Here is a 14854-nt window from a genome sequence, read left to right on the forward strand (position 1 = left end):
TATGAGTCCGGCCCACACTCGGACCCAGGAGCCCTGCCGCTCCCGGAGAACTGGCTGCCTGGGCGCCTAAATTTCTTATTTGTGTGATTTAAAATGTACAACACAGCATAAGAGTCTGAATATATTTAATGCTACTTAAGTGAGTACTTACAAATGATTAAAATGGTAGATAAAGCTATGTATACTTGATTACAACTAAAAATATATTTTAAAATATACAGCACAGGAGTATGTGAGAATATTTAATTCTTAAGTGATTTTCCCTAAGGTTTTTGGCTAAATATCCTTTTGTGGCTCAAATTTTCAAGGGATTTTCATAAGAAATTGAAGTCAATAGTATATAGGAACACTAGGGTTCAACTCTGATGGTATTTGATATTCATGCTGTATGTGCATCCCTGCAAACACACAGACTGCCACTAAATATTTTGCTGTGCAGATTAGGACTTCCATAACCATACTTGTTCATTCTTTGAAAAGTTACTGAGTGCTGGTTATGTGTTTAACATTGCTGGAGAACAGTGAGGAGCCAGACACTGTGATTGGCCGTAAGGTACTTTTGCTTTCATCAGTTATTGCAGCAATGACTGGGAGGACCTCAGGGATAGTTCAGTATTTTTACATAGAAATGTGTTTTTAATGGGCTTCTACTACGTTTAGTGAAGTTGCTTTTACTTACGATCAAGTCTTGGCTTGGAGAGAATATTTTCAATGTTTATCAGGATGCTGGAATATAGAAAGAGGTTCCACTCTTCCTCTGGTAGGAACCCAATGCCATCAGGCCTGAGGTTCCCATCAGCATTATTTTGCATGATTGTAGTACAAAGCCGGAAGGAGAAGCAGAGTTTATGTTGGTTGAACAGAGCTGGAGAAACCACCTACCAAGAAAATACAAGTGTTATTCCAACACAGCTAGCTTAAATATGCAGATTTTTGCATTAAGGAACAACTCTCACCTTAAAAATATTTCTTGTCAGTGCATCTATTGCATTTTTATTATGCCTGTCAAAGGCATTTTTCTCACTTTCCAAGTTAGGTCCTTCTGAGATATTTTTAATCCCATTAAGTTTATTCAGAGATATCTTCTCCCTTTTCAAGCCATGCTCATGCTCTTGCTCTTTGTGTTTGGAAACTACTGAGGACACAAAGACCTGGCGAAACCAGCCCAGGGAGAACTGGTACATGTGGTCCACCCGGGCCAGGCCGGCCACCAGGAAGTACAGCAGGACACCCCGCGTGGCAATGGGCAGGTACTTCTCGCGGGTGGCTTGGATTTCACTTTCTGCTTTCTCTGTTGCTTCGATGCGTTTTGCAATTTCATTTGAAGTCATTTTGCATTTTCTTAAGGTATCTATAATTTCCTCATCATCTAATACGCATCCTAAAGACAAACAGTGAACAAAGTAAATCTAGGTAAAGACTGCATGATACTGAATAGCTGTTACTACACCCTGTCTCTGTGTAAGAGTTTTTCCTGTGGGCTTTGTGTTGGTTTTGTGTTGGAGATGGGTTCCAAGGAGACAGTTTTGTTTCTGAGAGATGAGATTAACAGCTGGAAGGCTGCACTTCCCACTCCCACATATTCTCCACATCACTTTTGTTTTTTGTGGATCCCATTTCTATTAGAGGCACATCACAAGTAACCAGTCCAACATAGGGAATACGTCTGCACTGTGACCACTGGCTACTGGGATATTAAAGTGATGTTTCCAGAGAATAACAAGCATACTCTTACTTCATGGACAGACTCTGATATTTGGTATTCTATTCTGTTAAACAAATACAACTGACGATGTCCAGCGGTATGAATTTTTCAACCAGTAACAGGTTGCAAGTCATCCTTTGAAAAACCACTGCTCTAGAAACACATAATAATTCTACCTCTTTAAATTTTTGAGGCAGCTCTTAAATTTCCATTATAAACTCTTCTATCCTGTGGGCTAAACATTCTCTTATTTTCCTCATTTGCCTTTTGCTTATGCTGGGACTTTCAGAACTCTCACACCACCCTCAATGCACACCTCTGGACAGACTTTATTTGGAAAAAAGCCTTCTTAAAATGTGGCACCCAGAGCCAAGCACAGCATTTCAGCTCGATGTGGCCACGGCGGCAAGCAGTGGGCTAATGAGGTCTCGGGTCTGACTGCTTGTTAAGCAGCGTCTGCCGCCAAGCTGCAGGCCACCTCTCACACCCACACTCCAGCTCATGGTTTCCCACCAAGTTTTGCTACGGGGAGTCACAAAAAATAAAATATTTCCATAGAGGCAATGACAATGATCAGTTTTACTAAAACTTGGAAAGAAGGAGGAAAAATTTCTCTAAAATCAAGGAGGATTTTTTTTGGTTGTTGTTTTGTTTTGTTTGTCCTAGGGATCGAAGCCAAGGTCTCCTACATGGGAAGCATGGTTTTACCCACAGGCCAAAGAGCCTTTATTTAGTTAAGAGTTTTCAAGAAAAATTTCTTATTAAAGTCACTGTTAGCTAAAAGTTATGGTCTTTTAAAAATACCTTAAACTCTAACCCATGGAAGAATCAGGTATAAACACCAGAGCAGAGTAAAAGCACAGACACTTCTGATGTGTGCCATCTTTAGCAGTCTCAGTAAGACCATTTTTTGTCCAATTTGTACAAAGATTATAACAAACTATGACATTTGTTACACAATGGCCCAAGATGAGAGTGTGGCTACGTCTCCGGGCCCTCATGTGTGTGTGATGTAGGAGATTCCCGGGCACAGCTGCAGTCTCCTAAGAGGAATCAGCTGGCTGTCCATGCGCCCACGTGTCTTGTCACTACCTGTTGTGTGACCATGGGCCCATGTGACTGCATGTATCCACCTGACCATGTGTCTTGTCACCAAGAGAAGCCAGCTCTTTCCTGTGCTATAAAGAAACTAGTTGTCAGGTACAAAAAACAGAAAAGGAACAAAGATCCTCCCAGGGTAAATATGTGTTTAAGATTTCATAGTAAACAAATGCACGTTTACTGGAAGATTTGCCTGAATTTCTAACATAAGATAAAATGCACTTTGAGCTCTTTTTCTTTTTTTTCCCCTTGTAAATATGGTTTTAAAAGCTGAAGTACAGACTTCCTTTCTTTGGAAAACTTCTCCACTTAACATGTATCTCTTCTCAGAGCTGGGTCAAGGTGAATGGTGTAGTGATTGCAGGACTGCGCCCGAAAAGTCTGGGTCCCAGGGTAGTGGTGCCAAGGAATGGTGAGTCCTTGAGGCAGGGCTTGGGGGCCTTAGGTCCTGGGAAGCAGCAGGGACCTGGGCTCACTCAAGAGCCAGTAGTTGTGAGAGCAAGGTGATTTCTCCCTCTCCTGCAGTCTTCTGCCTGGGATCTAAATAAACCTCTTTTTTTTTTTTTTTTTATACAAATGTACTGCAGGGGCCAGCACCCATGGCTTCAGTTCCCCGGTCCTGTGGAATCTGAAAATAGTTGGCACTGTTCCTGGCAAAGGCTGCTTTGTGCCCTGCCAACTTTTCTGTTTCTTGTCTTGTCAAAACACTATAATCTTATTTATTTATGAATGTTTGATTTTCAGTCTATCTTAGTAAAGCGGCTGGTCACATGGGCTCACACCCCAGACCATGAGCCTTCTAATCGGACGGATATCGAATTGATAGTGAATATCAGCACTGCATAGACAGCTTCAAAGTAAGCACAAGTCAGGGCCCAGCTGAAGAAGTTCAGGTTCAGTTAAGTCTGTGGTGGAACTCATTGGATTTGTATGGAAAAAAGAAAAAAAAGTAATAAAATCTATAGAGTATTCCTATATATAACCTTAATTGAGAATCAAAGTTACATGGGAAACTTTAAAGTCCCACTAAGTCACAAGTTAAAACAGAAAAGTGATCCATTGTTAGGGACTGTTGTATTTTATTTCAATTGCATTAGGAGCAGATATATCTGTGTGACCCAGGAACTTAAGCTAAATTTAAGTTAGTTGCTATAAAGACTATGATTTCTGAGACAGTTCTGACAGTAAAGAGAAAAACAGTTTCTACATCTGTTTCTTTAAAAAATGAGCATATTTTAGTGTTATACATAAAAGTCACTGGGTCATTTCTTTGGAAAAGACCTTTTCCTGCTAATACACAGGAGAACCTGCTCCTTTGTCTCTGTGCTGTGTGGGAGACTTGCGGCCAGTGTCAGGCATGGGACACACAGGCACAGAGCTTCCCATCAGCCTTTCTCTCAGGTTTCACTTAGAACTTAGATCACGTGTGGGAAGCAAGCATCCTAGGAGGCAATGAGCCAACGCATAGTGAGAACGGAGGAACGTTGCAGTTCTCAGAGCCCAGGCTCACCAGTGTTGCTCAATTATCTGGCAGAAATGGAAATCCGGTACTTTGGGTCCCAATAAGAATAAGATGCTGAGAGCTTTTTATTCTGATCTTCACACAAGTCTCTTAGTATCGCAAGACATCCCCACTTACCCTGGGAATTCTGCAGTAAGTTCAGTGTTTTCTCCTCCAGTTCTTCAAGTGTTATTGCATCAAGGGCACTCTGCTCCAGCAACTGAGCGTGCCGCGCTTCTAAATGAGGCACTTCATGACTCACTACAGTGGATAAGAGCTGGTCTTGCAAGCCTTGGAATGTTACCGTAAAGTTGATCATAGTAACAAAGTTGTACACTGATGGCAGAAAATGAGGATTGTCTATTTCTGTAGATAAGTATAACCTAAACATGAGAAAGACACCAATTGTTCAAAGAACACACAAAGGGAAAAACAGAAACAATTTATCCAGTAATGCAGAATGTATTTTTCCTTCAGGTGAACAAGGTTAATGTTTAGTGTTATTCAGCCTTGCACACAAGTAGGTTCTCAACTTACAGTATGTGAAAAGTTTGGCATTTAAGACTTCAAAAACTACAACCATAAAATTTGTTCATGCTATATATGGTTCAAGTATGAGGGCAGGAGGAAGAAGAATGCTAAATGGAGGTTTTGACCTGCTGGTCATTGGGAGACCCTAGCTTCCACCCGGAGCAGGTGAGATGGCAGCGGGCATGGGGCAGCGGAGAGATATAGTATTTTAAATCTGACCCCTCTGGCTTCTGCCTATAGAGCTGCTGGGTGGAGCAGAGGGGGCAAGATTGGGTTGTTTGGGGTGGGAGACAAGAGGGTGGCTCGGGGTCTGGAGAGGCCAGTGGGATGCTGAGGAGAGGTCCACTTCCGGATCTCTTTTCGTTCTAGTGATCAAATAAAGCAGGGACAAATCTTCATTCCATTTATAAAGAGGGAATTGAAGCTCAGAAAAGCTAAATGAGCTACCACCATGACATGGACAGAAGTGAAAGAATGGGGGTCGTGTCTTCCACAGCAGCGTCCTTTTCCACCCCTTCAGCATGTGCATTTCTAATGTGGGGACCTGGTTGTCAGCTCAGGAAAATGCAGCTTCATGAGTGACTCTAGAACTGGGGTTTCCGTGACCATGCGCCCCCGGGAGGGAGGAGGGTGGGTTAGCAGGGTGTCCCCAACAGAGCCACTGTGCGCAACACCACAGCGGGGTCCAGGAAGAAAGGGTTTGCAGCCCTGCAGGGAAGACTTTTGGACTTTGTTTAACCCACTGCTTTCATAAACTAGTGATAGTAGTTTTGAGGGACATTTATTACATCCTTGAAATGCTGTTTTGAGGAACGTACTTCGGAAAATGTCTTATTAACAGAAAGAAGGAGGCTAGGAGAGAGGATCCTAGGGAATAAGAACTGGTAAGGAAAGACCCTGCCTATCAAGGACAGTGCCTGGGAACACAGCACAAATGTCGCTTTTCCTCGGGACTCAGATGTGTGACAAGGTGTCACAGTCCTTTGTGAGGCTGGCCACTTCCTGCTGGGAACACAGACACCAGATTTTCACCTCCCTAGGCAAAATTTCCTTCTGCTGTGGATATAGACTATGAATCTTATTTTTTAAAGCAGCAGAAGCTGGTCCTGCCCAAACACCGTTAGACACGCAGCTCAAGCCAAGCTCCCAGCCTGGCAGGCCCGGCCTCTTGTAGAAGCACCTCAGGAGCTCACTGCAACTCAGCAAGTAACATCCCCTCCCCACTCTGCACCCAGGAGAGCTCAGCGGGTGCAGGGCAGGGCGGTCTCCTTTCACCATGAAGGAGCTCATCGGGCCCAGACAGGAGGCCTTCAAGACTGTGGGTCTTAAGAAACACAAAAATCTGACTCAGTTTGACTGGGAAAGACATTACCTGAATTGGGAATTATATTCAATCTCAGAATCATCAATTCTTATAAAATACTGCCCTCTTTTCTGATAGATATCCTTCTTCAAAGTTGCCTTTAAGACTGGAGAAAGTGTTTCAGAGAGAATCTGGGGAAAAAAGAGATAAGAAAAATCATCTTAAATAAATTGGCTGGAAGACACATTTAAATTTTTTTTTCCTTTCTTTTTGGTGCTGGAGATTGAACCCAGGGCCTTGTACACCCAAGGCAAGCACTCTACCTCTGTGCCACATCCCCAGCCCCACATTTAAGTCTTATTAAGTACCTAGATACCAATGAAAGAGAGCTGATTTAACACTGAAAACTCACTGTGTGTGTGCATGTGTGCATATGTCTTTTTTTTTTTTTTTTTTTTTTTTTTTTTTTTTTTTTTTTTTTTTTTTTTTTTTTTTTTTTTTTTTTTTTTGGTTTTTCTCCGGTACCGGGAACCAAACTCACGACCTTGCGCTTGCCAGGCAGGCGCTTTTGCCGCTGAGCTAAATCCCCAGCCCCAAGCTAAATCCCCAGCCCCTGCATATGTCTTATGTGTACTATGTGTGGGTATGTATGTATCTAAAAGTGTGCATGTGTATGTGTGTATGTGCATGTATATATTATGTGTATGCATGTGTAGATATTCATGCATGGGTGGGTTATGTATGTACTTGTGTATGTATGTGTATATGGGCATTTATGCATATATGCATATGGATGTGAGTATGCATACATGTGTACATTGTTATATTGTGTGTGCATGTATATATGTGCTATATCTGTGCATGTGTATGCATGTATATATTTATGTATATATGTGCATGTGTGTTTGCATGCATGTGCACCTATATATATGTATATATATATATACACTGAATGCATGCACACACACCTGTTTGAATGCATGTACATGTGTGTTCTATGTGCATACATGTGAGCACACATGTGTGTACATTTTTTTGTCTGGAAGTGTGACCTGTCACTTAACACTTATCCTTCTGCTCAGTGTTGCTGGGAGTGGGGTGCTTGGTCCTATGGCCCCAGTACCTGCAGAAGCACACTCGACCCCATCTTCATGGCATTCTCCAGCTTCTTGGGGAGGAGGCTATCCTCTGTGGAGAGCTCCTGCAGCTGGGGCCCCTCCACTTGGCGGATCCAGGTGAGCGCCTGCCTGTGTGGGTCGATCAGCAGTGGCCACTGCTGTCCATTCCTCATCAGGATGGCGTTCTCTGTGGACCACCTCCCAAGGGGCAGCCCCTGGCTGTACCACCTGCGGACCTGGGCAGAAGTATGGGAGCTGTCACTGCTCACAACGGTGTCACATCTTTAGCATCCTACAGCATGGGCAAGGGTACTACAGGGTCCCTGCCTTTAGGAAAGGAAACAGTCTTTAAAGGACTAAGGAACTTGGATGTGTAATTTTTGTTGTAATAGCCAGGGAACCTCTAGGAAAGGAAGGGCCTCCCTGGGAGATGCGTAGGGCATCTTTCAGTTCTAGAATGGAACAAAGAGCTTTTGTTTACACCAATGAAGAATGGTGTAGTCTTTAATTCTACATCAAAGGAAACGTGGAAATGGATGAGAATGCTGTAGAGATGGGCACTCCTGCAGCTGTGATATGGATGGCCTTTGACACAGCATATGGAGGTCAGTGGGTGAGAGATGGATCCTTGGGCCCAGATTCAAAAACAAATTGTTCTTCTGATGTTATACATTATATCCTCTCTACGTACGTGTGACTAAATACTACAGTTCAGCTTTGCTTAATTTTTGAGCTTGAGGTTAATAAACTCTTACACCATTTTTGTGCCTTTGCTTTGCTCTTGCTGTGTATGGTATTTCACCTTCATGGGGCTGTAGAGCAGCAACTATACGCACATCCAAGACTTAGGGACCTGTTCCCTAAGTAAGGGTGCTGGATGGCTCCAAGAGTTGGCTCCCAGGAATGTGTTAGGGTGAGCATTCTTCTGCATTTTTATTGATCTAGTTATCCATGCATTTCTTTAAGGTAAAACACTAGAACTGGAGTGATGGGCCATACAGTTGTGTGCTTGTAACACTAGCAGCTAATATCAGTGTTCTTCTCCATGCATCTACAGGGTTTTACTTATTTATTTTCTTGTTGACTTCTAGCAGGTTTTTTTTTTTTTTTTTTTTTTTTTTTTTTTTATTCTGGGTAGAGCTTTTGGTTTAAAATATGTACTCTAAACAATCCTCTCCTCTTTGGCTTGTCTTTCTTTACATCCTCCCAATAGCATCTTTTGATGAACAGGTCTAAATTTTAATGTAATTAAATTTATCACATTTTTCCTTTATAGTTACTTTGTTTTTTCAAACTGTTGTTTAAAAGATTTTATTACTACATATTTGCAGTACATGAATTTTACAGCCATCTTGCATTTTGCAGTCATCTGTAAAGACTGCATCTTTACAGTCATGTACGTACCACAGCCAGTTTCTTTTTTAAGTCCCTTTCCCTCTCCTCCTTCCCTCCTCCTCTAGCCCTTTCACCCTGTTCGTTCTTGCTGACATCGTTAATCTCAGTTTACATTGTGGCATATAATGACCATGTTCATCGAGGTCATCAGGACCTGGTAGCTGGCGTGTACTCTATTTCCCTCTTCCCCCTTGGTTCCCTGCACTTTAAAAGATCTTTCTCAACCTAGGGTCATGCATATGTTCTCCTAAATTGTGTTTCATTAATTTGTGTTGCACATTTAGCAATCAAATTTAACTGCAATTAATTTTTATATGTGGTATGAAGTAGCCGTCAGATTTCCTTTAAAAATGCACAATTACCTGGGACCTTTTATCAAAGAGACCACCCATTCTGCACTGTGGCATCATCCGTGTCATACACCAAATGTCCCTGCACATGTGAGTCTGTTCTGGGCTCTGGACTCTACTCCACTGCTGTGGTTCTTTATTCTTGTGTTGGCATATGCATATTAAACATTACCACAGTCCTGATCACACAGCTCTAAAGTCAATCTTGACACTTCATATCTTGATAATAGTTGTTCATCAGCATTGTCTTTCAAGACTTCACTTTTCTTGGATAACTTTTAAAATCAACTTTTCAGGACACACATTTCTGTTGGGGTGTTGACTGGGGTCCCATTGGATCAATAAATCAAATTAGAAAGAACGGGCAGCTTTAGAATATTGAGTTTACCAAGTCACAAATTTGGCATAACTTTCAATTTAAATGTCTTAAATTTTCAGCAGTACTTTCTGGTTTCTTTGTATAAGTTCTGCATATATTTTAAAAAGTCATTTTGATGCACTAATAAATGGTATTTGAAAACACTGCACACTTCTTGGAGAGAAATGTAGTTGAGTTTTGTATATTGACTTATTCTGGAAACTTTGCTAAATTTTTATTAATTCTAATGATATTCCTATAGATTTTCTCGGATTTTAAACCACACACCAGATTCAAAAATGTGCATTTTCTCTCCTCCTTCCTGACCCTAGAACCTTTCTGTCCTCTCAGCAGTGCATCCCTTGTCATACACCAGTCTGGAAGGAAAACCTTTCACCAAGGCATCATTTTTCAATTCTGATTTCTTCTTTGATCTACGGTTATTTATGAATATATTTTCTAATTTCCAAAAATGGGAGGATTTGCAAAGTATCCTGATGACTGACTTCTAGCTGTACTGCATTTTTGTTGGATGATGTTCTTTGAGTAGTCTCATGTCTTTGCCATGAATTCAACCTGGCTGACAGTCTCCTGTGGTCAGGGTCGTCTGTGCCTGGTGGCTGCTCAGCTGCAGGGGCAGCTGCATCATGTGATTCCTAAAGCCCCCTTGGAGTCACCTTGTTCAAATCTCCTCTGTTCTCACTTTTGTGTGCCTGTTCTGATTTGCAGGAAGGTGTTAAAATCTGGGTTTTTTTTCTTCTGCAACTCCTTAAATGAATTTTGAATACATGAGACCATATTACCATGTACAAATTTAGAATTGTTAATATATTCTTGGAGAATTAAACCAGTTTTTACTGTAAAGTAAGGTTATTTAATTCTGCTAGTCCTTCTCTTTGTCTCAAAGTTTGTCTTTTTTTTTGTAATTGATGGTAAATTTTCTCCCTTTTTTTTTTATTCTCACCTTTTAGATGTGTCCTACTAAGTCATGTGACTTCTGTTCTGTGCTTTGGTTTATACAATTATACAGCCTTATGATTTTAAGTTGGTGCATATAGTCTATTTATATCTAATGTACTTATTGATATAGCTGGGTTTAAATTAGCCATCAGCATTATGAGAATGAGAAACCAGAATTTGTTTCTAAGATTTCATAAGTTGGATGGTCCATTTAAGTAAAGTTATCAATGAGGGAGCCAATTTATTCTATGAGCATTGAGAAAAGCAGGTGCATTTTTAAAAAATCTTCTAAACATCAACATAAGATTTACATAAGTAGACAGTAAACTATCGATGAATAATCTAAGTCTATATGTTTTGGCTGTGGCTATGAACGCTCTTTGTGGTTCAATAAGCTCACTGATTTTATTAATGAAAGGAAGTGGGGGGCTGCTTTTGCTCCCTAGGGCAGGGAACAGGGTTAGAATGAGAAAGAGAGGGTTTTGTGAATAATACTCCGAGGGTGAAAAACAGGAAGAGATAACTGAGACCCTAGAGCTATCAGTTATAAAAAATGAATTAAGGCCTAATGTAAACTTCAATATTTTCATTTATCAAAATAATCTCAGAGAATGATCCAAGCCCAAAACTGCATACACCCCCCCAATCCAGTCAATAAAAATAGACAGTAGGTAACAGAAATATGTTCCTACCTCAGTTTTTTGTGCCATCACTTCAATAAAGGAGAAGTTGGAAGACAAAGAAATGTTGTTTTTAATGCAAAAATTCTCCCAGGAGTTCACGATGAGCTGGCGAAACTCTGGTGTGAGGACCCCGCTGTAGACAATGCAGGCTGCAGACAGCAGGGCATCACCCAGGACCCCATCCAGCCTGCGGTCTATGCCACTGACTGCTGCCTGCCACCGCGTCTATATGCAGAATTAAAAAGTGGTTACTCAATGTAAGTTACAGTACAAGACATTTTAAAAATTGATGGTCTCCGTGGTGGATCTATCCATGTTATTACTATTACTGTTCTAAGCTGTAGTTGCATAAAAGTTAAGTATAGGCAGGATTCCAAAAGGAACTGTTCTGGGGAGGAGTACCAGCTCTGTTCTTCAGTTTGTCATGTGTCCTATTTTTTAAGGAAGATTTTAAGCCATTTCTAATTCTTGTGTAACAAAGCAGGATGACTTTTAAAATATCAATCTACTATATTACTAATGATGTTCGATAATAATGACAACAATAATGACCAATATTTATTACATCCTTACCCATCTCCCAGCCCCTTGACTTTGGAAGGCTTTGACACCCTCAGCACTGTCTAGTAAAGTCTGATTCATCTGAAGATCCAGAAGCTAAGCAGCTCGATGGAGACAGTAGAGCTTCTAGGAGCACTGGGGACCTGAGGAGGTGCCTCCATCCTCAGTCATGTGTGTGCTTGAGGGGGCAGTGAGAGCCCTAGCTCTGGAGCCAGGATGTCCCCTGGTTCTCTGTCATGTTGCTCTTGAGACATCAACCCACTTCTAAAGGCCATCATCACTCATGGACTGGTACCCTGCCCTGTATAAGTCTTCCATGATACTGATTTATTTATATCATCAAAGTAAATTGAAATGAAAAATTATCTTGAGGATTTTATAATCCCCTTGAGGTATACAGTTGAGGTATAACTAAACCAAGATTCTAGCCAGCTTATCAGGGATCCAATACAGAGAAAGCAGATGGACTAGAGGAGAAATTTAAAGTGAGAGAAATAAAATGGGTCAGAAGACTGGTAGAACAAAATGAAATTTTCCTTTCCCTTCTTAATGACACGGTCTGTCTCTGCTCCCTATGCCCAAGTGTTCATGTTTTGTATACTCAGCTCAGGATGTTTCCATGCTCCAGAAGGAAACTCGGGCACATCTTGGAAAGGTCTACTGCAGGGATCATTACACAACAATAGTGCTGATGTTTTGGGAACAAGAGAAAAAGCCTCAGCTCTTATGATTGGTTTGCTTCTGATTTAAGACTACCGGAGCAGGACTTCTTTACTCTAGGTGAATAAGACTTTTTCTTGATCTCAATAAGAAGTGGGCTAGTGAATGAGTTTTAACAGGTGTACAATACAGCCTGCAGGGGAGTAACACCTTGGGGTCTGCTGCCTAGCAATGGGCAATGTGGGAGATGCAAAGCCATGGGAACCCAAGGGAAGCTACAGGAAGCATAGGGAAGCCACTGGAAGCCAAGGGAAACCATGCCTTCTCATCTCCCAGGACAGTCAGCAGGACAGATGCACACTGCAGGCGTTTGGTGGCCAGTTTTCTCCGATTTGCTAACAGTTGTCTTTCACTAAGAACATCTTTGTAGGTTGCTTGCAAAGACAGCAAATGTTCTTCAATCTAAAAGACAATTAATTCATTACTGATAAAAAAAATCTATCATCTTCCTTCAAAGAATGTATCTGTCACTTGTATAAATATAGTGTATAACAACTTTATTTTCACATCATGAAAAATCTTCCTGGATGGATTATATTACCAGGGAAAATGCACACTGTTGAAATGATTCCTTGATACTGAAGCTTGCATTTTAAAATGCTATCTTCTTTCCTTAATAGGTTTTCTTGCAGTCCTAGCATTTGAAATTCACCATTTTCTGATTTTATTTTTTCATATTTTTAGTATTTTATGTAGGTTCTTTCTTTAAGAAAATGAGAGGATACTCTGATCAGACCAGAGGAATGAGTTTTTGAGGTTAGGATGGTAGTAGGATGAAGCAACTGTTGAACTATCCCCAAGTTACCCATAGGAAACATATTTTCATGAATAACTCATGAAATAATTTCCTTAAATTAATATTCATTTTAATAACATCCCTGATCAAAAGAATTTGGCAAATCCTGATGCAAATGATTTGCTCAGGATGTCATCTAAAGTTTGACCTTGTCAGTAAGAGCTTCCACGGGCTGACTCCAGCCTCCCTCCCATCTCCTTTCCGTTCCTTTCACAGGACACTGTTCAGCCACACGGGGTCATTCCACACATCCTTAACGTTCCTTAAATTGTCTTATCTCTGAGATTTGGCTTGCACCTTTCCATTGTGCCCAGACTCTTACTTAAAGGTTTGTAAACCCTAGGCATTCCTTAAAGTCTGGGTCAACCTCCAGGCCTGTCAAATTCATACTGACACACTGTTTATGGTAGTTATTTAAAGAGTAATTATAAATTGCCTGAAATTATCTTACAATCTTATTAACCCTTACATCATTATTTGTGTTTTGGGGAGGTTTTATTACTACTCAAAATCTCTGAAGGTGGGATGTTATATTTGGATCTGGAACATCTCTAAAGGCCCATTTACTGAAGGCCTGGTCCCCAGCTTGGCACTTCTGTAAGGCCATGGAGGGGGTGGGGCCTTGTGGGAGGAAGTGAGATCACTGGGGGTGTGGCCTGGAAGGGGATATTAGGACCCTACCCCCTGCCGCTCTCTTTGCTTCCTGGCTGCTGGAGGTGCTGGCCTCCTCTGCCACATGCTTCCACTATGATGTACAGTGCCACCACAGGCCCAAAGCAGCAGGGCCCAGTGACTGTGAGTTGAACCTCTGAAGCCATGATGTAAAATAAGCCCTTTCCTTTATTGAGTTGGTTGTCTCAGCTGTTTTGTTACAGTGATGGACTGCTTATACATGGTTTGGTATAGAGATTTGACATGGTGTATACATTTAGTTGTACAGACTGAATTGTGGTTATTGTGATTCATAATTCTCCTATTTTTTAAGATGTAACTTGGTAAAAATATATATCTAAATTTTACTAAAATATACCCATCAGCTACACTTGATATGCTTGCTGTAATTATTTAGAATTTACTCTTGTTTCACCCATAGTAATCATTCAGTTGTTTGCAAGTTTATGTATTGTTTTTGCTCTCCTGCTCATTTGCCTGCTGTTGATTCTGTTGTGGAAACTTCCCTTTTTACTCCTGAGCTAGTTAAAATATAGGATCTGTCAATTAAATTAAACACATGAGTGCATGTGGAGCCTTGGGCGGGGAGTGCCGGTCTTTGGACCGGCGGCTCACTCCCGGCCTCGTAGGCCCCCGGAAGGAGGGCTTCCGGCGCACAGGGAGCCACGAGCGGGGAGCGCCGGTCTTCTGACTGGCTAGCTTCCTGCCTCATAGGCTCCCGGAAGGAGGGTCCCGGGCGCACGGGGAGACTCGGGCGGGGAGCGCCGGTCTTCAGACCGGCGGCTCACTCCCGGCCTTGTAGTTCCCCAGAAGGAGGGCTTCCAGTGCACAGGAAGCCATGGGCAGGGAGCGCCGGTTTTCTGGCTGGCTAGCTTCCTGCCTCGTAGGCCCCCGGAGGGAGGGCCCCCAGCGCATGGGGAGCCATGCAGCAGCGAGCGCTGCTGCGCGCTGGCCCTTAGGCCGGCTGCCGCCGCTCAATTGAGATCTATCATGACACAGAGAAACAGTGACACAATTGGCCCACCATGCACCGGCTGCAGTTGCCCACCCATGGATGTGTGTGAATCATTCAAACTTTGAACAACCCCTGGGAATACATG

The 14854-nt window shown here is 41.9% G+C and overlaps 1 protein-coding gene across 16 annotated transcripts in view; it reads right to left on the reverse strand.

The window, feature by feature from the left end:
* Positions 1-14854, reverse strand: part of Dnah14 (dynein, axonemal, heavy chain 14) — a 317770-nt gene that overhangs the window by 63814 nt on the left and 239102 nt on the right. For all 16 annotated transcript variants that reach the window (XM_013507038.1, XM_013507034.1, XM_013507036.1 and 13 more), the window contains 7 exons: positions 12548-12688; positions 11015-11230; positions 7265-7495; positions 6211-6332; positions 4446-4690; positions 957-1381; positions 680-878 (listed from right to left, as the gene is read on the reverse strand). In XM_013507038.1, the coding sequence (XP_013362492.1) occupies positions 680-878; positions 957-1381; positions 4446-4690; positions 6211-6332; positions 7265-7495; positions 11015-11230; positions 12548-12688 (1579 nt within the window). The remainder of the gene's footprint in view (positions 1-679; positions 879-956; positions 1382-4445; positions 4691-6210; positions 6333-7264; positions 7496-11014; positions 11231-12547; positions 12689-14854) is intronic.

This window comes from Chinchilla lanigera, unplaced genomic scaffold (genome assembly GCF_000276665.1).
Source record: "Chinchilla lanigera isolate Chin_1 unplaced genomic scaffold, ChiLan1.0 scaffold00119, whole genome shotgun sequence".
NCBI classification, from domain to species: domain Eukaryota; kingdom Metazoa; phylum Chordata; class Mammalia; order Rodentia; family Chinchillidae; genus Chinchilla; species Chinchilla lanigera.